The sequence below is a fragment of the Carya illinoinensis genome, chromosome 9, assembly GCF_018687715.1.
Source record: "Carya illinoinensis cultivar Pawnee chromosome 9, C.illinoinensisPawnee_v1, whole genome shotgun sequence".
In the NCBI taxonomy this organism is placed as follows: domain Eukaryota; kingdom Viridiplantae; phylum Streptophyta; class Magnoliopsida; order Fagales; family Juglandaceae; genus Carya; species Carya illinoinensis.
The window spans coordinates 9,931,785-9,955,540 of NC_056760.1; the positions used below are offsets into that span (position 1 = coordinate 9,931,785).

The 23,756-nt window shown below is 35.6% G+C and overlaps 3 protein-coding genes across 4 annotated transcripts; 2 read left to right on the plus strand and 1 right to left on the minus strand.

The window, feature by feature from the left end:
* The first annotated feature begins 6,137 nt into the window (after nucleotides 1–6,137).
* LOC122276445 (glucose-6-phosphate/phosphate translocator 2, chloroplastic-like) lies at nucleotides 6,138–9,583 on the plus strand. The gene is made up of 5 exons (XM_043086167.1): nucleotides 6,138–6,967; nucleotides 7,251–7,476; nucleotides 7,573–7,795; nucleotides 8,603–8,816; nucleotides 9,222–9,583. Exons 1-5 carry the CDS (start codon nucleotides 6,452–6,454, stop codon nucleotides 9,231–9,233), a joined length of 1,191 nt encoding a protein of 396 aa, XP_042942101.1. The 5' UTR covers nucleotides 6,138–6,451; the 3' UTR covers nucleotides 9,234–9,583.
* Nucleotides 9,584–10,084: 501 nt separating this feature from the next.
* On the minus strand, nucleotides 10,085–14,035 carry LOC122276444 (probable LRR receptor-like serine/threonine-protein kinase At3g47570). 2 transcript variants are annotated; one of them, XM_043086166.1, is made up of 3 exons: nucleotides 12,041–14,035; nucleotides 11,009–11,953; nucleotides 10,085–10,705 (listed from the first exon to the last, which is right to left on the minus strand). In XM_043086166.1, the coding sequence occupies exons 1-3, from the start codon at nucleotides 13,692–13,694 to the stop codon at nucleotides 10,236–10,238; spliced, it is 3,069 nt and encodes a 1,022-aa protein (XP_042942100.1). In that variant the 5' UTR covers nucleotides 13,695–14,035; the 3' UTR covers nucleotides 10,085–10,235. The 2 variants fall into 2 exon arrangements, with proteins under 2 accessions (XP_042942100.1, XP_042942099.1); XM_043086165.1 differs by having other exon boundaries at nucleotides 11,009–14,034.
* Nucleotides 14,036–18,591: 4,556 nt separating this feature from the next.
* Nucleotides 18,592–19,640, plus strand: LOC122276777 (glutathione S-transferase T3-like). Its single transcript, XM_043086682.1, has 2 exons — nucleotides 18,592–19,020; nucleotides 19,098–19,640. Exons 1-2 carry the CDS (start codon nucleotides 18,592–18,594, stop codon nucleotides 19,638–19,640), a joined length of 972 nt encoding a protein of 323 aa, XP_042942616.1.
* The last annotated feature ends 4,116 nt before the right edge of the window (nucleotides 19,641–23,756 follow it).

Below are 23,756 nucleotides of genomic sequence, written 5' to 3' on the forward strand. Positions count from 1 at the left end.
ATCTATATAACATCAAGAATCGAACGCTCAATATTAGGAAGATGGTTCTGAGCTTGGGCCCACCGAATCTGCCAGGAAGCAAGAAACTTCAGGTGTGAGCAACCACACGGAAATAAAACATTAAAAATGGAAATATTAAACGGTTTATATAATGAGTAATATTATATAATAATAAATAATATTATGTACAGTTATAAAATATGTAAATTTTATGTAATTATATTAGAAAAAATAAAATTTATTATTAAAAAATTAATTTTTTTCACATAAATTCTGCTATATTTATTTATTTTTAAAATAATTATTTGTCTTACACATTTACGAGAATTATTATTTCTCTAAATCGAACCTACAATCGTAGTACTACCTGACACGTGGCTTTACTAACCTTGCGTGTAAATAGCCCCCACCGGCCCACCCACCCGGAACCCGACTCATTGAAACCGAACAGAAGGAAGTCCGTGTCGTCTCAGGAAATGGCTCTCTTAAAATTTAGCTGCAAACTAGGAGTGCTATCCCATGTCAGATCTCTCTCTCTCTCTCTCTCCCCATCATCCATTCGTGCGTTTCTGAATTTCGTGGGTCTTGTTCGAATTTTGGTATTTGTCAGAGAAAATAATTAAAAGCTTCGTTTCGTTTTGAAGTTTATTTGATGCTGACTACAGTAGATGTTACTATTATCTGCAATATTATGTTCAATCGTGAAATTGTAAACGTCACGTAATTGTTTTGAAAAAAAGTAAGGTCCATAATTAAAAAGTTAGATACCTAAGGTTGAGGTGTAACTTGGAGCTGGCTCATAAGGCATGATGTAACTGTATATATATATAAAAACGAGTAATGCTAAATAAAGTCGTGAAATGTATAAATATTGTATAATTATTTTAAAAAAATAGTCTATAATTAAAAAATTAATTTTTTTACATGAATTCTGTATTAATTTATTTTTTTCAAAAAAACAGTACAGCACTTATACAATCACGACTACAAATATTATTCCTCTTATAAACTGCAAGCAGAAAAGGAAATCAAACACAGTAAAGGCAATAAGGGCGTTTTGTTTTTTGTCATATCTACTTTATTTATTTTAATTAAGGATTATTATATATTATTTCTTTATTTATTTTAAAGAAGTCTTATAACAGCGTTTTTCTGGTCTTCCAGTCCTCAAGACGCTGTCAAGGTTGTGAGTATATCTGCTAGCTCCGAATATTGGCCCAGCAGTCCTCGGAACCGATTATGAGCAGCAATATTGGAGTTTTTGGGACAATTGTCAGAAGACTTGATTACATGGGTGAATTATTCACCGACTATTGCTAATTTTATGACTCAATTCTCAGTGGAAAAGGCAAACATTGATGTTCTTTGCCTTTATATATAAGAGACCGAAAGTTACGTAATTGCCTTTAGCTACACAGTCTTAGGGCTCTGACCTTTTCTGAGGTACTTCGCCCGCACTATAATGGACCTTTATGTAATTTGCTCTAGTCTCGGCCGATTGCGAGGAAGATGATCGAATACCACACCCAGCGCCTCCATCCTCGGTGTACACCTCAAGTGCATTAAAGTTTATGGGTCTGATGGACGTGAAATGCAGTTGTCTTGGAAATTAAATAATAGTTATATTGTGCATGAAGCATTCTGCAGGGGACTTACAAAGCAAGCGAAAGTTTGTGAACAGTTATTAGAGTTACCTAAAGGTTCAAAACAATTGTGAGGTGGTTTTGAAATGAGCTTTCAAAAGCCTCATGAAAGCCATAAATTCCTGTTTATTGGAAGATGTAAAGAAGAAGTAAGGCTACTTATTTCATTCTGCTGGGAACTTGAAAGAACTGTGGCGATTTTGCTGCCTTGACCTCCAATCTACAATCTACAAGCTTATGCACGATTTGATGTGTTCAGTATTTTAATTTTTTCTCCTTTGATACCCTTGATTCAGTTTCATCTAGGATGCAGTCTTTGATTGTTAATTTGTTGAGTATTTGTATTGGCTGTAGAGGGGATAAATCAAAAGTGGTTTTTCAGTCCAAAGTTGAGGGTCTCATTAAGAGAGAATGAAGGATGAGACAAAAAGCTAAAGAAGGAAATAGGTGTCAGGAAGAAAAGAAGAGATGTGATATAAAGGAGAGGAGATGTGACATAAATAAAAAATGGATAGAGAATAAAAGGAAGGGAGTAGACAACTTCAACGAGGCTAGACTGCTACTTTGACTTCTCCTTTAACTTCTTCTACATGGCAACAAGAGCTCCAGAGAAATGGATGAAGGGCAAGTCTGTGTTTCTACCTATTTTATTTTTCCTACATTTATTTCCTGTTTACTATTATGGATATATGTACAAACACCACATAGCCACACCAGACCATCGCCAGAGGTTCCAAACCGTACTAATTGAGGTCTAGATTGTTGCAGTGGGTTAGAAATGACTCTTTTTTACCTTTCAGCCTGTTGTGTGATTTTTTAACATTAATAGGCTTCTTATTACATATCATTGTGGATGCATGTGTAAGAGATCCCTTGTGAACACTGAACAGTAAACAAAAATAACTTGCTCTCTTCAAGGGAGCTCCTATAAAAAATGAGAGAAAATGAAATAACTTCTTGAACATTCCACAATGAAAATACAAAATGATTCCTCAGGTACATATATCCAGGTACCCTCGGCTAACTAAAGGGCAATAAACATAAAGGCCATGGGCCATAACTAGATAAGGGCCGAAAGGCCAGTCCGAACTAAATACATAACTGATAGTTGGCCCACGGAACACACTCCAGGCATGAACTAAATCTACTGAGTTAAACTTAAGATAGTGAGGCCCAAAGCACGTGGCCCAGCCCAGCTCCCCAGACCCCGTGTTGTAATTGCACCCGAAGCCTTTGATTTGGGCAGTTCGACGTCCACTCTCTTCTCCACAGAGTTCATCTGCAGTTTCCAGTGCCGTTCCTCCATGGTAGATCTAAGGCTCGTTACAGCATGCTGCTGGTTCTTTTAACTAATGGAGCCTGTCATAGAAAAGACTTGCTTGAAGAATTTGGAAGTAGCAAACTCTTAGGTCTGCAATGTTACTTCAAAACTGTAAGCGTTCGAGGTAATTTTAAGATCTTAAAACTTTAGGCACGTTAGCTTTTCAGATGGCTACTCAACTCAGCAGCAGTTTTTTTGGCCCAGCATTTCAGAAATTCTGACAAGGATGGGCTGGGTACTATATCTCAAAACCTTAATTCTTCGAGTGTTGAAGCTTGACCATATTTAATTAAATTCATCTTACTTGTACGCTTATATATGTAGAATTATGTCATAAAAGAAAAGATTTATAATCATCCGGTCTTATGATGGTTTTCTTAAGAAGGGATTAGCAAAAATAATTAAGCTGTTAACTAATGAATTAAGTTTTCTATCCCAATTAAAGCATGTGAGCGTCGAATGGTGAGATAAGATGAGATGGTTTTAGATGAAAATTGAAAGTTGAATAAAATATTATTAGAATATTATTATTATTTTGAAGTTTGAAAAAATTGAATTATTTATTTTATTTTGTATAGAAATCTGAAAAAGTTGTAATAATGAGATGAAAAAGTTAAGATGAGTTAAAACCATCTTTGTATCAAAACTTAACAGTAGCTAACTATTGATAGAGATGTCTTAGAATTTTTTACTGAACTCTAAGCTGTGATTGGGCAGTAGAGTGATCTATTATTTAGTATTTTATCATTATTATTTATTATTATTTATTACTATTCAATATTTTATTATTAATTTTTTTATCACTATTTTTATTATTATTCATAGATCATTTGAGATTATCTCACTACCTAAATTTGGAAAAAGATAAATATATAAAGTATATATCATACTATTTTATATTTAATAATATGTTGTCTGACAAAATTTCATCTTATAGTTATAAATGTTTTGCAATCCCACTTCATCATCTACCGCCTCGTTCAATTTTTCAGATAAGTTAAAATTAAAGTTGAAAGTTGAATAAAATATTGTTAGAATATTATTTTTAATATTATTGTTGTTTTAAGATCTGAACAAATTGAATTGTTTATTTTATTTTATATAAGAGTTTGAGAAATTTGTAACGATTAAATGAAATGAGATAAGTTGAAAAAACAAACCATCTTAATTTATCTTATCTCAACTCATCTTATCATTAAAAATTTTTCAAATTTTCATATAAAATAAAATAAAAAATTTAATTTTTTTAATTCTTAAAATAAAAATAATATTAAAAAATATATTCTGATAATATTTTATTTAATTTTTAATTTTAATCTCAACTCATCTTATCTATAAAAATAAACGAGATTGGAAATAGTAGTCGCCGGCTTCTAAGAAGTGAGGAGGAGAGAGGCCACTTTGTTCAGCCTTGGATTTCACGTGCCCTAAAGCAGCATCAAGCATCTCCACCTAACATAACAACGACCTTAACAACATGGTCCCCCTATGCAAACCTTGATTCACAACTCAAACACATGCCTATCTACTCGCTTAGAATGACAAAACGAACAATCAATCAGACACATGCACACATGCCTGATGCCTATATCATCATGGGCTTGGGTTCAATTCCGAAATGAAGACATCCAGAACAAGTGCATGGAGACAAGACAGACCTGTTATTGTCAATAACAACTGGACCAACCCAATTCACATCCATCTCCAGCCGTCAAAAAAATACTTCGAAAACCCTCTCCAAAATAAAAACATGGAATATTTTGCCGTGTGAGAAGAGTTGGAAATGAGCATCACCGCGTACTTGACTCTTGAGCAACAACTTGGCATGCGTTCAATACTGGTTGCCCGAGCCCTTCACAGACAAAGTCCAGGGGAATATGTATTTCATATTCTTCGTGAGATTTTTCTTCTCCCGATCAATCAACGAACTCAATGTCTTGTCGTTTGTAGTAGTCTTTCACGGTGAAGAATTGGCAGGCTAAAAGGTTTGTCGTCGTGTCATGTATGGTTCCATCAATGTTGGTGGCTAGAATGATGCAACTAGCTAGTTTGGTAAATAAAGATATGATTACGAGGAATAGTTTGCGGTGAAGAATTGGCAGTGCTAAAAGGAACGTCACGTACTGCAGTTCCATCAATCTTGGTGGCTTGAATAAAGCAACTAGTTTTGGAAAAGAGAAAATCTTGATAATTTGAAATTATTGGCAATAGTTTTTTGTACTGGTGGGGGGGGGGGGGGGGGGGGGGGGGGGGGGGGGTAAGGAGGAGGGAAATATCAGACAGAAGTATGTCTGTTCCCCAGCAAATTAACCTGAATTGATCATACTAAACCAAGTTGGTGAACAAGAATTTGTCACGAAAAATTGACCGACATTCAATAAAATGTTCCTAAAACATTATCACCAAAGTTCAGTTTGTATTTATTGCAGATAGATGTTAACAATTGGGTACAAATTTATACTAAATAATACCATCATCCCCACTTTTGATGTATTAAAGCACTTTTGATGTTTCTGTTCTTAAATTAATGGCTTGTTTAGAAACTTCGGATATCTAATAATTCTGTTAATAGTAATGAAATATTATAAGTTAATATGTTTTATTAAGTTTTAGAAAATAAGAGAGAGAAAAATTAAATAAAAATATTATAAAGTTAAAAAATTATTTGAATATAATTTTAATTTTGAGGTTTATGAAAATTGTATTGATTTTTATATTTTATTTTGAAATTTGTAAAAACTATATTAATTTCTGTGTTTGGATAATGATTAAATAATAATTAAATTAAAATTAAAAAGTATTTTGTACGATATTTAGACATGAAATTAAGAGAAGTTTTAAAATTTTGAAAACACTATTTCATCTCTGTGTCCAAACGTATTAAGTTTTTGGATTTCTATTATTGGAATGTTGAAGGAAAAGGAGAAGAGAGTGCAAAGATGTTAAACAAAAACTAGAAATCAAGACGCTAATATTAACTATCTTGGTAAGATTTTAATTTTGAACTTTCATTCTTTCTAATATTCCAAGTTTCTAAAATTCTAAAAGGAAGCAAACTAGAAATTGTTAGGCTGAGAAACAACAAAAACTGTAGGTCATCACTGACCGTATTACAACGAGTCCAAAATAAAATAAAATAAGTTTCCCCAAGACCGCCTCGGTCGACCTATATGTATACTTGTTCTGCTTTCCACTTCTTAACCAGGAAAGACGGTTTCAAAACTCTCCCCATATCCTACGTTCCCTCACTTTTACAGGGAGATTCCTCTGTTCTCAGAACACCTTCTCTTCTCTCTCAGACTCAGCAACCTCTCAATCCTTCAGCCCATCCTTCTTTTTCATCTCCTCTGTTCTCAAAGCTCTCACATTTTCTCACTAGATAAACACCCAGAGGAAAGTCTTTTGAACCATCCCTTCCACTTCCTGCGTTATTAAATTCCAATCTAGATTTCCGGATTCATTTTAGATTTTTGCATACACAGACATCATGATCTCTTCAGGGAAGCTCACAGCCTCCTCCTTCCCGGCCTCAGATTCCATAATTCGAAAGCTTCCTCTTCCAAAGCCTCGGTTTCTTTCACTACCAAATGCTCAAAATGGTAAATGGAGCTTTAACCACGCAGTCTTTTCCCAGAAACCCATTTACATTTCTTCCATTGAGAAATTCGCATTGCCGATGAAAACCCAGAAGCGCGGAACGGAGTGTAAGGCCTACGAAGCCGACCGGTCTCTGCCGCTTGAGATTAACATCGAGCTCCCAGACAATCAGGCTAAGTTCGAGGCGGCTCAGAAGCTGAAAATTGGTATATATTTCGCCACCTGGTGGGCTCTGAATGTGGTTTTCAATATATACAACAAGATGGTTCTGAATGCTTTTCCTTACCCGTGGCTCACTTCCACACTTTCGCTCGCAACTGGGTCGCTTATGATGCTGATATCGTGGGCCACGAGGATCGCCGAGGCTCCCAAAACCGATATGGAGTTCTGGAAGACTCTGTTGCCGGTAAGAAAGCTCGTAACTTTTGAATCAATTATACACACACAAATATTTAAAAAAAAAAAAAAATGAATCGTGCTTCGTGAAATTTAGAGTAGAACACGAAAATATAAAAAAAAGTATCTCCCATTATTGCTACCATTTTAATAAACGTAATGGCGTTTGTTCCCTTTTTTTTTTTTTTTTTTTTGCGTGCTTTTTCTTAGTTTTCTTGGCACCAAACAGACCATTTGGTGGTTTTGGGACTCCGATTAATTTTTACTGAGTTGCTTATGTCTCTTGTTTGTAGGTCGCTGTGGCACACACAATTGGGCATGTAGCAGCGACCGTGAGCATGTCGAAAGTTGCGGTTTCGTTCACCCACATCATAAAGAGTGGCGAGCCTGCTTTCAGCGTCTTGGTTTCCAGGTTTTTGCTAGGTGAGATGTTCCCGGTGGAGGTTTATCTGTCACTCTTGCCAATTATTGGAGGATGCGCTCTTGCCGCTGCGACCGAGCTCAATTTCAACATGACTGGTGAGAAAACGTCAATTGCGGATAGGATTTCATGGAAATGTTGATGAATGATTGGCTAGTGTTCTGAATTCAAATATGTTCTGCAATATTTTTCAGGGTTTATGGGGGCGATGATATCAAATCTAGCATTTGTGTTTCGGAACATATTCTCAAAGAAAGGGATGAAGGGCAAGTCTGTTAGTGGGATGAACTACTATGCTTGTCTGTCTATGCTGTCGCTATTGATTCTTACACCTTTTGCCATTGCCGTCGAGGGCCCCAAGATGTGGGCTGTTGGATGGGAAAAAGCCATCTCTCAGAATGGACCACATTTCGTATGGTAATCTTACTTGCCTATTAGACTCATTGAATTGTTACAGTTTTTTATTCATCTAAGCTATTGTACTTTTCAATTGTCCGATCTTTTTCACCTGGTTTGATGCATCTGTCAAGTAAGACTTGGAGGTTACCAAGTTTAGGATGGTAGATTCCTATGCCAAATGGACGCATTTTTTTTTTCTTAAAAAGTAATTTCACCTTGTTTTGGGCTTGCAGAAGATAAATCAAAAGACGCAATTAAGATGTTTCAGTTGTGTAATCTAGGATCAGTCTAGTCAATTTCTTATAGGAACTTAGAGGTTTAACCTTCATTTCAATTGCTGGGGGAATTGGGTTTATTCAAAACAGCTATAAATATTAAATTTGGAACGCTGTTATGGGTGTTCTGATTTTATTGAAGTGGTTTGAATAGAAATGTCCACCGATTGAATTAGTATCATTATCTGCAGGTCTGAATGATAGTCAGAGAAATCTTTTATTTCATCAATAGGTTATTATTACTATTTTTGCTTTTAGATCAACTTCCTGCTGGTTGTAATTTGCATTATAATCGAGCTCTTGGTGGAATATCTAATGTCATGACCACTATATACCAGACATGAAACGAAGTCAATATCTAGGATTTTCTTTTATGTCAGTTGATGAGTGGGAATGTTGTTCCCTCCTAGGTATTGGATGTTTGAAGTGGCAATGTTGGTTTGATGGTTCTTATTATTGAATGGCTGTGATCTTTTGCCGCTAGCTATATGAGCACGCTTTCATTGTTGATGTTTGACTAAGAATACTATGTGGTTCTGAACTTTTGCAGGTGGCTGGCAGCCCAGAGTGTCTTCTACCACTTATATAACCAAGTTTCATACATGTCTCTCGATCAAATTTCTCCCTTGACATTTAGCATAGGAAACACAATGAAGCGGATATCCGTGATAGTCACATCCATCATAATCTTCCACACACCTATCCAACCAATCAATGCTATTGGAGCTGCCATCGCAATTCTTGGCACCTTCCTCTACTCGCAGGTAATATCTCATCTCCTTACGGATTAAGTTTGATAGTTTAGGGGTCTTGAGATTTCTATTGGGACCAAAGTGCATAATGATGTGTATGGACAAAGTTTCTTTTTGTTTGCATTGTTAATATGCAACTTGCTTGTATACGGACAATAACTGCAAAACAGCCTTTGCATCTCACAAAGGGTCACTAAACAAAAGGGCGGGAACTTCCTAGGATGGTCATCTTTCTTGCTTATGGAACTCTCATATTTTACCCAAGAGAATTTGAGCCTCAACCCATTTAGTTTGTATGAGGGTACATTTTAGTGATACTCATAGTGACCTCTCATCAAATTATTGCATAGATCCTTGAATTAGTGTTATTATAGATTCTGGCATGTGCTGATAACTTTCCATCATGTTTGTGAGCAGGCCAAGCAGTAAGGAAGTTTGAACACTCCATAATAATCATGTAACATGGGTTAAGAGAGAGGAGAGGATTTAGCATGGACTGGAACTGCAGGTGCTAGTGTTGCCTTTTGATTAAGAGTCACAGATATTAGACAGTGGTCAATTGGACTCGGCAGAGTTTCTCCTTGAAGATCATAGTAATGACGCATTTTGATCATCTTATAGCAAGAATGGTTTCTAGATGAAAGTTTTCCATTTCTTTCCTCTGCTCAGGAGTTGAGAATGTATTGTAGTAGATAACGTAGGGTCAATGTTTCACGGGCTGAAAATGAGATTACCAAAGAAATGCAACATTACCGGATTGGTTACTAAAAACCAAACAATCTCATCTCATCTCATTTAATCATTATAACTTTTTTAAATTTCCATACAAAATATAATAAATAATTCAACTTTTTCAAATCACAATACAAAATTAATATTAAAAAATTATATTATAACAATATTTTATTTATTACTATTCAAAACATCTCATCTTATCTTATCTAAACTACGTAATCAAACGGGGGCAGGCGTTGTGGTCCTACCTTTCTTAAACCTTCCTTTGGTCTATGTATCCTCTGGACTACTTATTAGTTCAAACTTATATGAATTTCAATGTTTGAGGCTCGTCTGTTTTTTCCTCAGCAACGTTGAGGCTTCTGAAATCCCACTATCATTTTCTTTGTTCCCAAATTTTATCTTGGGTCATAAGGCTTGTAGGATTATGACTTAATTAATAAACGTTCGAAATAAATTAATCTCGATAGAACTTGGTATCAGAGAAGTAATTTAAAAATAAATCACTAAAAATTACTAAAAGAAAAAAGAACTGACGACAAAAATTAAAAAACGCACAGAATTCTCTTAACAAGTGACATTACAGAAGAAGTCTTGTCCTTGCAGTTTGAAATAATTATCTGCTTTATAGCATTGAACATCTTCAATCACTGTTGTGTTTGGCTAAATTTCCAAATTAAAATGTGTTGTGGCAATTTACCTCGTTCCTCGTCCATCGATCTCAATACCAAGAAAAGCATTTTTGGTCCGATGTAGTTCGTTGGTGACATGCCCCATGCTTGTTCTTTCTTTAGGAGATTCTAATGAACAAGAAAGGCCAATCTCCAAAACTGAAAGCAAGCACTTGTGCACATTATCATTCATCTGGCTTAAATTCCCAATATAGCACCTTTCTCCTTTTGCCTCGACATCAATGTCATCCTGGTCGTCGGAGTTATAATCATCTTTGGTTGCAACCGCTATTTCATTTCCTTCTCTGGGGAGAAGCTTTCGGTCAACAACATTTACAAGTCTTTCTGGCAATGCCATCTTAACAAAGTTATGAAGGTTGAAACTGTCTGAGAACATTTTATGTGTGGGTTTCTTTTCCGTGAACATCTCCAACAAAAATATGCCATAGCTATAGACATCTCCTTGTGTTGATGCCTCACCACCCATCCCGTACTCTGCAAAATCATACATTTTATATGCATGGTTAATGTGACGATGATTTCTGTTAAAAAGATGCTCTTAAATATAGTGGATTCAATACTTAGAGGATACATGTTTAATTTAATCTATGGAGAGTAACGGAACACAGAGCCTGCATTCTAAAATCAAAACTTTGACACTTTTTGGGAAATTTTATGATAAAAGGGGCCACTATTCATTAAGTTTCACAAACCAAAAGCTCTCTCTTCTATATATTTATTGATAAAAATAGACACAGGATCCAGCAAGGAAAATCTAAGATCTAAATACATGTTTACCTGGAGCAGCGTAGCCAATAGAACCCTTTATTCCAATTGTGCCGGTTTGGTATTGAGAAAGGTCATTTTTTGGAGAGAGAAGCCTTGCCGAACCAAAATCACTAATATAAGCAACCATGTCATTGTCAAGAAGAACATTGCTTGGCTTTAAGTCACAATGAATAATTGGTGTTTCACAGTGGTCATGCAGATAATGCAGTGCAAAAGCGACATCAATTGCGATGTCTAGTCTTTGAAGAAAGCTCAAGTTTCTAGATTGATTTTCACTGACTGTATCTGGATGCAGCCACTTCTCTAAGCTTCCATTTGACATGAATTTGAAAACAAGGGCTTTAAATTCATCACCCTTGTGGTCTACACTGGAGCAACATGTTAGAACCTTAACAAGGTTCCGATGTCGTATATTTCTTAGCACATTGCATTCGGACAAGAAACTTTCAGAAGCTCCTTTTTGATGAAGGTTCAAGACCTTGACAGCAACCATCGTCCCTTCATGATGAAGAACTCCTTTATATACAGAACCGAAACTACCGGATCCAATTAAGTTGCTGGGAGAGAATCCGCCAGTCAACTGATAAAGCTCCATGTACGAAACATTTGAAAGCAGGTCAGTTTTTGAGGGTACAGAAGATGATTTCTTTTCTAATTTTCTCCTCCGATAAAGATAATAAAGCAAGGATGAAAACAGAAGGAAACATAAAGACCCGGTAACAATTTTGAGAGTTAATTTGAAAACATGGGATTTTCCTTGCTTTTTAGTTTTGATGCCACATGCTTGCAGATGCAATTCAGGAATACCTCCACAAAGCTTTTGATTTCCTGTCAATGATATTGCCGTTGCACTATGGAAGATTCCTTCAGTCGGTACCTCGCCCTCCAAATTATTGAAAGAAAGATTCAAATGTACCAAAACTGGTAGTTTCTGTAGATCTTTAGGAATTTGTCCTGAAAAATTGTTTTGTGAAAGATCTAAATACTTAAGGCCTTTCAAAGAAGTCAGAGATTGAGGTAAGGCTCCTAGAAATGAATTACCCTGCAAGTAAAGATACTCCAGGCTCAAGCAATCTCCAAGAGTATTAGGAATATCAGCAGAAAGTTTGTTTTTAGAGACATCCAATCCGTAAATGTTTTTTGAATTACTTATTTCCACAGGCAGGATGCCAGATAATGAGTTCTGTGATAAGTTGAGTACTAGTAACTGGGAAGACATAATGTCTTTGGGTATGGCTCCACTAAGGTTATTTTCTGCAATATCCAACTCCTCCAAGCTCTTGCAGTCTGCAAGACTCGATGGAATGCTTCCTTCCAATTTGTTTCTTGATAAGTTAAGTTGGACTAATCCAGTGAGGTAGCCAATAGAGGACGGTATTTGTCCTGACAATCTGTTTCCATCCAAATGCAATCCTTGCAGCTTTTGAAACTTCCCAAAAAAAGTAGGAATGGTGCCTTCGAACAAGTTTTGCGACATGTCTAGGATGTATAAATTGATGAGATTATCTAATGCTGCAGGAATAATTCCTGATATCTGATTTCCAGCCATATACAGTTCCATGAGTTGCATCGAGAAATTTCTTATAGAGTTGGCTAAACTACCTCCAAAAATGTTATCACCAAAATAGAGAAATTGCAGTTTGGTGCAGTTTCCCAAAGATGTTATGAAATCCAAATCCATAGCAGAGTTACTTCCTAGATTATTTCCAGAAACACGAAGGTCTTGGAGATGTAGGAGGTTTCCAAACTGAGCTGGAACTTGTCCCACAAAATTGTTCCGGGAGAGGATAAGTACTTCAAGTCGAGAAGCATTTGATAGTGAAACTGGGATTGGACCTGAGAAATTATTTGTAGAGAAGGACAAAATTTGGAGATTTGGGAGGGTGAGACCTATATTGGCCGGAAGTGTGCCAGTAAGTCGGTTACGTGCGGTTTGGATGTTACTCAAAGTTGATCTATTGTATAGGGAATAAGGGATCGTACCGGTCAGATTATTGGCTGCAACTATGAAGAGAGACAACCTCGGCAAACGGCCAATTTCATCGGGAATATTTCCCCAGAAATTATTGTCTGCGATAGAGAGTTGTTGGAGTGAAGAGATATTTCCCAGAGAACGTGGGATGCCTCCTGTCAACTGATTTAAGCGAATTATAAGCGTCTCGAGCCTCCTCAAAGAAGCTAGCTCAACAGGAATGCTCCCTGTTAGTTTATTCTCTTCCAAATCCATGACTCTGAGTTCTGGGCAATTGGTCAAGTTTCTTGGAATTTCCCCTGTGAACGAGTTATTCCTAAGATAAAGATATTGCAGTCGAGACAAAAGAGTTACTTCTTTTGGAATTTCTCCTTGTAAAAAGTTGTCTTGGAAGTCGATCCTCCTAAGAAAGCTGAGGTTGCCAATGTAAGGAGATATGGATCCGCTCAAAGCACGGCCTTGTAGGAGCAAGGCGGTGACCCTTGGATGCTTATGGCCGCAAGAAACTCCGTACCAGTTGCAGAAGTGGAGCGACTCACTCCAGGAGCTCAAAATGTTAAGAGGGTCACTGTTTATCAATTCTTTGAGTTTGACCAGAGCTAAACGATCACTCTCGTTTGTCGGAGCGGCAGTAGCAGTTGTGATCGGTTGTAAGCACGGTATGGTTAAAGAGAGAAGTAGAATGACGTGCAAATATGCAGAGGGTAATGAACAAAGCTTCATTGATATTTGTTAGGAGAAACAGAAACGCTGGGAAATATTAATGGATTCTTCTTACAGATTCTCTCTCTATCAACGGATGCCTTTGTGATCTTCAAAGTAAACAGCAATTGGGTTTTGTATATAAAATATGAAAAATTAAATAAATAAATCGAGTAGGTATTCAATTTGTTTTCCCCCTGCATTGTCAACCGTTTGATAAGCGGATCATCTAGTCCTCCAGGCTCCATTGAAGAGCTTGAGGACGCTGTTTGCGCTTGCCGTCTTCCCTAGAGTCGTAAGAGGACGTGGTTTCTCCGTTTTCGTTGAACCAGTCGGAGAATGCGGATCTAACAATAAGAGCATGTTCGGGTTTGACAGCCTGTTTTAGATAGGGTTTGAAAGTTGAAAAAGTGTTTTTATTCGTTTAAAAGTATTTTTTAATGAAAAAATGATATATTTTATTAATTTATAAAAGTGTATTTTAATCACTTTAAAAAGTTAAAAGTTAATTTTAAGAAAAAATAATATGTTGTATAAATTTATAAAAATCATCTCAAAAAGTTGAAAGTTTACTTTTTTTTTTTTTTTTAAGTATTAAATTAAAACTTTTATTGAAAAATTCTTGCAGATAATTGTATATTTTTAAAAATTAATAGAACTAATTTTAAAAATACTTTAAATATATATTTATCAAACAATAAATAACTTTTCAAATATAGAATTTATTATTTAAATTACAAACTATAAATCTTAAAACTATAAATTATATATTTCTTATCATAATCTCAAACATGCACTACGAATCGAATTTAGAATTGGAAAATGCCTCGAGTCTGGTGATTCAATAAATTGAACATCGTATTTTTTGGGCAAAGAAAAGCTCAGAACGTGTAATGCTTATTTTCACACCGACCAATAGGAACGCAACATGTATGAGATGAATTTCTCCTTGTAAGAGCATCGAGGCCATTGCCATATCGAGGCCATTGTCATATGCAAGTCTAAAATAGCCAGTATTTATACAATAATCATCTATAATGGACTAGTCAAACTTTAAAAGTTTGACATAAACGCTACAGTAACTGTTGGGTCCTCGTCAGACTTGAAGAGCTACTGTACCGAATCCATTGTAGAGTTTATTATTTTTCTCGTACCGGCTTTATCTTCTTTCCCTCGATTTATCGTTTTCCCCCAAAATCACAATATTTCCTCTGTAGCTTCTCCCAAACGAAGCTCTCCCCCCATTAGGCCTTCTTCGTCCAGCAGCCACGAATCAAATTCACTGGTTGCCTTCTCCAGCAGATGCCATCGTCTCTGAGCTGTCGACGACTCGACGGTAAGTTTCTCTTCCTCGCTCTTCTCTCCCTCTTCTCCGATTTACTGAGTATTTTTTCGTGCCCTATTTTGCCCAGCTAGCTCGAATCACTTGATCGAACATCGGCTTGCTCCACGATTGGAAGGCATCGGTTTGCTCCACCATTCACGCCGGCAGTTCGAAGACCCACGAATCCGACACTACCGTCGCCCTTGTTTGGGTAATAGAATTTTTTTTTTTAATTTTTTTTTTAAGATGAAATCGTATACGGTAGTCCACATTGCTTATATTTTTTCCTGCGTTTGGGCGAGAAATTGGTGGCATAGTGTAATCTGGAAGTGCTTGGTTTCTTCTGAGATGTGTTTGACGTTGCTTGATCATGTTGTTTGGGGTTTTTGCTTGACATTGTTGTAAATGGACTGTTGTTTGGCTCTTTTATTTTTCTTCAATGTGTTGGGAAATTCTTGGTCTATAGTTGTTGGCATGAACTCGTGCTGGTAGACCTAACAGTCCTGAAATGGCAGTGAAAAAGTGGAGACATACACGAGTAAATTGATCTATTTTTTACACCTCTCTTGAATTAATTTGCAGTTTCGACTTTGTCAATGTTTAAAGTTACAAAGTAGGAGTTCAGTTAGGTTTTTTGACAGTTGGTTCATGCCTCTATGAATATGTAAATAGAGCATAAATAGAGACTGGTTTCATATGGGGCCTGTTTGGTTTGGGAAGGAGGATTTGGTAAAAGGAATGAAAATCATGAATATGTATTAATCATCAGGAAAATATAAACTATACAATGCTACCCCTCAATTTTTGAAATCTCATGAATATGTATTGATGATCATCTTTCCTTCACCTATTTCCCTTCATATGCGATTTACACCTACTTGAATATGTCTCTATAATTTGAAGTTAAATAGTTAAATAATAATTTATTTAATAAAGTTATTAAATAATATATTAAGTATATTTATAAAATATAAAAAAAAAATTATATCATTAAAATATATAATATTTTATTATTATTTAAACTTCAAGATAACTAGTCTAATATGGACTAATCTATCCAAAAATCTATTTTAGATAGATTTGTTGACATTCTAACTAAATTATGGACTTGCTAGCCATTGTCAATGCTCTAAGAAGTTGTGTTGGAAGTCGATCCTCATGAGAAAGCTTAAGTTGCCAATGTAAGAGCAAGTCCAAAATGAAGCACAAATTTGCAGAAATTCATCTGCAACAGCCTAGCTAAAACTCAAAGGTTTGACATAACTGCTACAGTGAAGCTTCAGCCCTCTCCATGTTTGGCGAGACACTGTGTAAAGAGTAAATTATATTTTATTGGTTTTTTACTACCTGCCCCCATCCATTTCCCTCGGTTTCTCGTTGGGTATCCCAAATTCCTTGCCATTCTTTCCTTTCTTTCTGTCCCAAACTCCCATCTTCTTCATCTCGTAGCCGTTCTTCAGCCCGTAGCCCTAAATCTCTCTAGCGGTCGCCTTCTCCAGCGGTTGCCGTCGTCTCCGTGTAAGTCTCTCTTCCCCTCTCTTCTCTTCTTCTTCTCTCTTGTCGTCGTTATAATTTTCTCTTCATTGATTGATTTTATCTCCTTTGTGTTGCAAGGTCAGACTAATTTTTCTGAAATAGGCTTGCTCCACGAACTGAAACGGTTCTTCTTGCTCCACGAACTGAAACGGTTCTTCTTCCTTCACAAATCTGCAGTGTACCGGTAGCATCTGTTTCGGTAAATTATTTGTTTTTTTTTTTTTTTTGAGGATGAAATGATATTAAAGATGATTCATTGTTTGCTGTTTGGTGTATTACATTTTTTTCCCTGAAATGTTATGGTCTCCACATTGATATCTACGTATTGAATCGATTGAAATGGTATTGCATTTTTTGATCTGTTTTGGCATATTGTTTGTCTATTGTGGAATGTTGTTTGTCTATTTTTTTCCTTCAATGTGTTCTTCAATTGTTGGTCTGTAGTTGGGGAAATGAACTCATGGTGGTGTCCAAGCCTAGGGCCTTAAAAGGGTTTCTTCTGTGTCCTCTCTTGTTGGTGTTTGGTAATGGGGTTGGCTTACAGTTACAAAAGTGCAGAACTAGAGGGTGAGGTTGGATCTTCTAGTTGTAGTGTTTTATGGTTTTCTTAAATTATTGGACTTTATAGTTGTAGTGTTTTGGGGTTCTGACTTACATAGATATATGTATTGTTATATTGTATAAAACCTTGCCAATAAATTTTTTTTGAGGTTTTGAACACTTGGGTGATTTCTGTGTTTATTTTCTTGGAGTTGGCATGTGCTCCATCAAACATTGTGGAATACAATGTTTTATTCTACTTTCTCTCATGCGACCTCCAGATTGTATTGTACATTGTGGCATGTACAATGGTGATTTTTGTGTTAATTCATTCTTAATTAAACTGCATCACTGTGTTAATATACAGTTTTAATAAAACTGCATCACTGTGTTAATTCATTGTTAATAAAACTGCATCACTATTTTATTAACACATTGTTGCTAAAACTGCATCACTTTGGACTGCATATATATGTGTGTGTTTAATACTTATGGTTCATTCAAATTGATGAAATCTTCCTTCCTTTCTTTTGGATGAATAAATGAAACAGCTTTTTGCCAAGTTGTTGATTTCTGCATCTGTTGAACTGAGGGAACATTTCAATAATCTGAGTAATAAATATCAAAAGAAGCTATTTAGTTTAATTTTTTGTAGAAGGTAAAACCATTTTTTAATACTCTCTTCTTCTCAAATGGGCTTTGTTTACTATCAAATCCAAGGAAGTTTCATTGTTTAGTGGCAGCAAGTTTTGTTGTTTAGCTTTTCGGAACAACTACAGAGACATTTTCTGAAGCCCCAGTTGTAATAAATTCACTATTTTAATAAAACTGCATCAAAATGTAAAATTAATTGACCTCATTATAACCAGACAACACATTACCAAGGTATTATTAGAATCTAAAGTAATTGTAGAAATACAAAACTACCTTAAATATCTCCTAGTCCAATCTAATGCATCTGGACGCCTTAGATAAATGAAAAATTCTAAACCCTTTGCATCTCTAGGATCTTCTCATATCTCTCTTCAGTGGAAAAAAGTTTTTGACTTAAAAGTAAGTCCAATCAAAGAAGTCCTTTAGAACTTCAGGATTAGAAAGTAAAAATATTTTTTGAATTAACCCAAGGAATGGATGCAGAGGATCCGATAGAGACACCTTTTATTTGAATGGACCAAGGTTCTTGAACTATTGGCTACATGAACTGTTATTCTTATTCTCTTTCAATGCATGTGCTTTTTCAGTTGGTTTGCAAACTAAATTAGCTGGCACCACTTAATAATTATTTATTGCTAATTCCTTGGTTGTATCAATTGTTTAATTCTCCTTTGGTTTTCGCCTGGGCTGTTCTCTTTCGGTTTCTATCAAATGATGTTGAGTTAAATGATATATGGACTGAGATAATGCAATATGATGTTGAGATGCTTTATAATTCTCAACAATATGATGTTGAGGGTTTTATATTGGACTTGACTATTGGGAAACTTGTCTGACTCCTTGAAAATTTAATATTCTTCAAGAATGGACACACATTTTGATGATGACCCATTCTTCACCACTCTATTACAAAGTGGAGGAGGAGGTTATAATAGCACTCCAACGCAACATGATAATGTTGTCCAAGCAACTTCAATTGACGGTGAAAAGAGGCATCTTTCAAAAAAAGTTCAACGAGGTGCGTCTTTCACTGTTAAAGAGAATAACCTCCTCGTCTCAGCTTGGCTCAACATTAGCATCGATGCGATAAGGAGTACTGATCAAAAGTCCACTCAAATGTGGGAAAGAATTACCACATTTTATCATGAATATAAAAAACCGAACATTGCCAACCGTTCTGAGGGCTCTTTGATGAATCGGTGGTCCACGATTCAAAAATTGACAAATAAATTTTGTGCATATATAGCACAAGTAGAGTCATTGCACCCAAGTGGTGCAACGGAGCAAGACAAGGTATGTACCCTAAAACTTATTTTCATTTAATTTGTAATAGACTTGTGAATTAACAAATATTTCTTTCACTTTTATAGATTGAGAAAGCGAAGGTGTTGTACAAAGAGATAGTAGGGAGTAATTTCACAATGGAGCATTGTTGGTGTCTTTTAAGACACCAACCGAAATGGCAGCAACACATCTCCACCCTTGGTAAGAAGAGAATGTCACCTGAAAAAGTTCTCGGTGTTATTGATGTTGACCATGCTGAGGAAAACATAGAGGTTCTTGTTGAAAGACCTACAGGCAAAAAAGCTGAGAAAGAAAGGGAGAGGAAGCGGAAGTCCATGGAAGGCAACGATGGTGAGATCAAAACTACCTTAGCTAAAATGACTGAGGATAGAGCGACGACCATGGAAGAGCGTAGAAATGCGACCCTGAAGGCAGACCTAGAAAGATCGGCAGTGTTTGAACTAAAAAAGAAGAAATTCGAGGCAAAGATGATGTTGCTAGATCTTAGTAGCCTGAATGCCGTTCAACAAGAATATTTTGGCTATATTCAACGGAAAATTTTAGAGGAATGGAGGAAGAAAATCGAGGGTACATCTACATCTCCTTCGACACCTTATGGAGGTGTCTAATGTTGGTAGCTTTGATTTTTTTTTTTTTAGATTATTAGTGGCTGCCCAGCCACATGTAGGCTAGATAAACATGTGGCTGGGTAGCAACTAAATTAATCTACTGATTAATGGGCTGTTTTGTAAATTTCTAGACTGTTTTGGTAGGATTGTGGACTGTTTTGGTAATAGTGGACTATTTTGATAATTTTTGGACTGTTTTGGACTGTTTTAGTGGACTGTATTTCTAATTATTTGGATTGTTTTGGTAATAGTGGACTATTTTGGTTATAATGGTCTGTTTTGGTAATATTATAAAAAAAATATTATTATATTATTTTTTAGACTTGGGGATAGCTAGTCCAATGTGGACTAATTTAGCTAGAAGTCCATATTATAGCTAAAACACAATATTCTAGCTAAATTTTAGACTTGGCAATAGCCTAAGGTGATATGGATCCGCTCAAAGCAGAGCCTTGTAGGAGCAAGGCAGAGACCCGTTGATGCTCATGGCTGCAAGAAACTCCGTACCAGTTGTAGAAGGGGAGAGATTCACTCCAGGAGCTCAAAATGTTACGAAGGTCATGTTTATCAAGTCTTTGATTTTGATCAGAGCTAAACGATCACTCTCGTTTGTCGGAGCAGTAGTAGTAGTTGTGATCGATTGTAAGCATGATATGGTTAAAGAAAGGAGTAGAAAGACATGCAAATATGCAAAGGGTAATGAACATAGCTTCATTGATCTTGTTTGGAGACATAGAAACGTTGGGAAATAGTAATGGATTCTTCTTTCCGGTTTTTCTCTCTAACAACGGATGCCTTCGAACAGCAATTGGGTTTTATAGTTTTGGCGATCATAAAAATATGAAAAATTAAATAAATAAATAGAGTAGGTATTCAATTTGTTTTTTCTGCCCTGGTTCGCTGTAGGAGTAGCTGGTGACTAATCTTAAGTGCTGCATTGTCGACCGTTTGATGAGCTGATCATCTAGTCCTCCAGCTCCATTGAAGAACTCGAAGACTTGCTGTTTGCGGCCTTCCCTAAAGTCGTAGACATGGTTGCTCGGTTTTCGTTGAACCCATAGAATACGGATCTAAAAATAATAAGAATCAACTTAAAAATCGAAAAATGCCTCGTTAAAAGATTTTAAAATATACATAATGTAATTTAAACATTTATCCTGTATAAAAGATTTTAAATATGATAATAAAATTATGATATGAATGTCAATGATTTCAATAAGTATGTATTTATTCATATTCTAATTTTAACGGTGCAACTAAATAAAATAAAATAAAGAACTTCATATTCTATTTTTCAATTTTTTCTACCCTTCTTTTTTATTGAGTATAAGGATGAAAAAGTTAATATATGTTTGATTTTATCATATTTCAATAAAAATAAATAAATAAAATAAAACTCATTTCTCAAACATAATAAAAAAAGAAATACAGTTTTGAATTGTTCAAATCAATGTACTAAAATGGGTTCAATTCCAAGCGATGGAAATTCGATCAAATCAGTTTGAATCGAGTTGTTTTTTCGAACCTTAATTTGTAGACCAACGGCTTTATGGGCCTCGAAGGAATCCATAGAAGACCCAATGATCACTAATCAAGACCCACAATGGTGGCCGACCCTCGTTGAAAATTCAGATCTAGGTCGAGAACATGAAAGACAAAAAACAAATGGAAAACGTAGATCTAATTCGAGCGACCCGCGATCATGGCCGCTAGATTTTATGCTTTAATGGTAGGCATGCGGGTGGGCGGAGTAACAACCAAGTAGATGGGTACCCTACCCAAAACCCGCCCGCTTAGAATTATAAACTTAAGCTACTCGCATGCACCATGCCTGGGGCGGAAGGGTGACCTGCCCTCCACCCCTAACCAGAACTGAAGGTGCATGCATGTCTTTGTTAGTGCAAAGGGGTTGCAAAATAAAAAATAATGAGAGAAAAGTTCATTTCAAGGCACGTTACAATATTACTTTCCTTAAAATAATATTCATCTCTATCAATAACAGTATGCACATGAATTATAAGTGAATTTGCCTTCAAAATATGAAGGAGACTTTATGATAAAACACTTACAAAAACTTTGAAATGTGTGTACAAAAGACCTCCTAAAAGCTGTCCGAGAGAGAGTGTTTGATATTTTTTCAATGGAAAGTATAAATGAAAATAATTTCGTGGGGAGAGGTGGCTGGAAATACTTATGGATGAGATATAGAAGAGGTGAGGCTGGAGTTGAGAGTTGAGTATAGTTTTCTCCTACCCAAAATATCTATAAAAGATTATCTCATAATATTCTATCCAATAGTATCTACAAAAAATCAACTTAAGATATTTTTATCTAATAATATCTATAAAAATCAACTCAAAATATTTTTACCCAATAATATTCATGAAAATTACCTCAAGATATTTCTTTTTATCCAATAATATCTACAGTTTTGAACAGACGTTTTGTCCAAAAATATGAAAAAATGTTATTGCACTATAAGACTTTAAATAACCCTCCGAGTCTAATGGCACAAACCATAATACATTTTGACATTTCTAACTATCTCCAATAATCAAAAACACACTTCTGATACCATAGTAAATAATAACACTAACTATGTAATTAGACAAAAACCTATACGATTAATGGATTCGTGAAAACTTATGGGTTTTCACGAGATTCCTAAAGTTAATAGAAATTTCACAATTGAATTTCTAGCGGGTTGTTACATTTGAGATCCAACAAGTGCGACTTTTGCCTTCTAATTGCTAGGGGTGGGCAGCAGGGCCCCGCACCCCGCTACCCTGCCTCCGTTCGCCCCGCCCCCACATGACGGGGCGGGGTACACCGCCCCGCATGGGCCGGGGCGGGGCATCTAGTCCCCCTAGCGGGGGCGGGGGGCGGGGAGGGCCCAACCCGGCCCCGCCCTCACCTATATATATATAAACATAAATATTTATATATACAAAAACATAAATATATGTTTATATATAAATATATTTATATTTTACAAATTGTGTATATATATATTATAATTTGTTAAACTTGTTCACAAATTATGCATTAGCAAATTTAAAAACTATATAATTTAAAAACTACTACACTACAACTTACACAAAATATACATTAGCAAATTTAAAAATTACATCATTTTTAAATTATAGTCATATTTACAAAATTTAAATTTACAATTTAGATCTAAAAATATATTTTTTATCACTTTTACATCTATAAATAATTTTTTAAAATAATAAAATATAATTAATATTTGAAGTGAAAATAAGGCATCCCTCTTAGCTGGGCGGGGTACCCCGCCCCGGGGATGCGGGGGCAGGTGACGGGGAGGAAAATCCCACCCCTGCACTATGTGGGGCGGGGTGCGGGGAGGGGACTACCCCGCACCGTATGGTGCGGGTAGCACTCCTACTAATTGCAAACCACAATTGCTCTGCTTCCTTGGGCCAACCGGGCTGTGCGCTCTCGTGCTGGTTGGGTTGATCACGCCCAGGCCCATGGTAGGGCCATTCTTTCTATAAATAATTAAATAATAATTTTACTTATCATCTTCACATATTATATTTATTTTAATTTTTTTTATATAATAAATATGTAGTATATGGGTGATAAGTAAAACAACTCAATTAATTTAATAAGAATAAAATAAAATAAAATAATTATTTTAAAATATATACTGTAGAATGATAAGTAACATTCATCATAATTAAAATTCTCTTTGACAGAGGTGTGGCTCCAATATCTATCATCAAGGTAGATATAGTAGTGCTCAATACCACTTACCAACAATGACCCGAACAGTACACCCAAATTATTATAGTCATACCTATTGCTTATAAACTTTCCTTAATTCTCTCTTTTCAAAATAATTCACAACTTTCAAAATCAATCACAAACTACTATTACTAATAAATATAATATATAATTAAAGGAAATACTTTAACCACAAAGTGATTACACAAAAATAAACTCACAAACTGATGTGGTTTGATGTGATACGTCAAATTATAAAGTAACTTTTATTATAAAGTAGTTCTAATGGATTTTATAAAACCATATCAGTTTGTGAGTTTACTTTGTGTAATTTCTTCATATCTATAGCAGTTCTCATTAATTAAT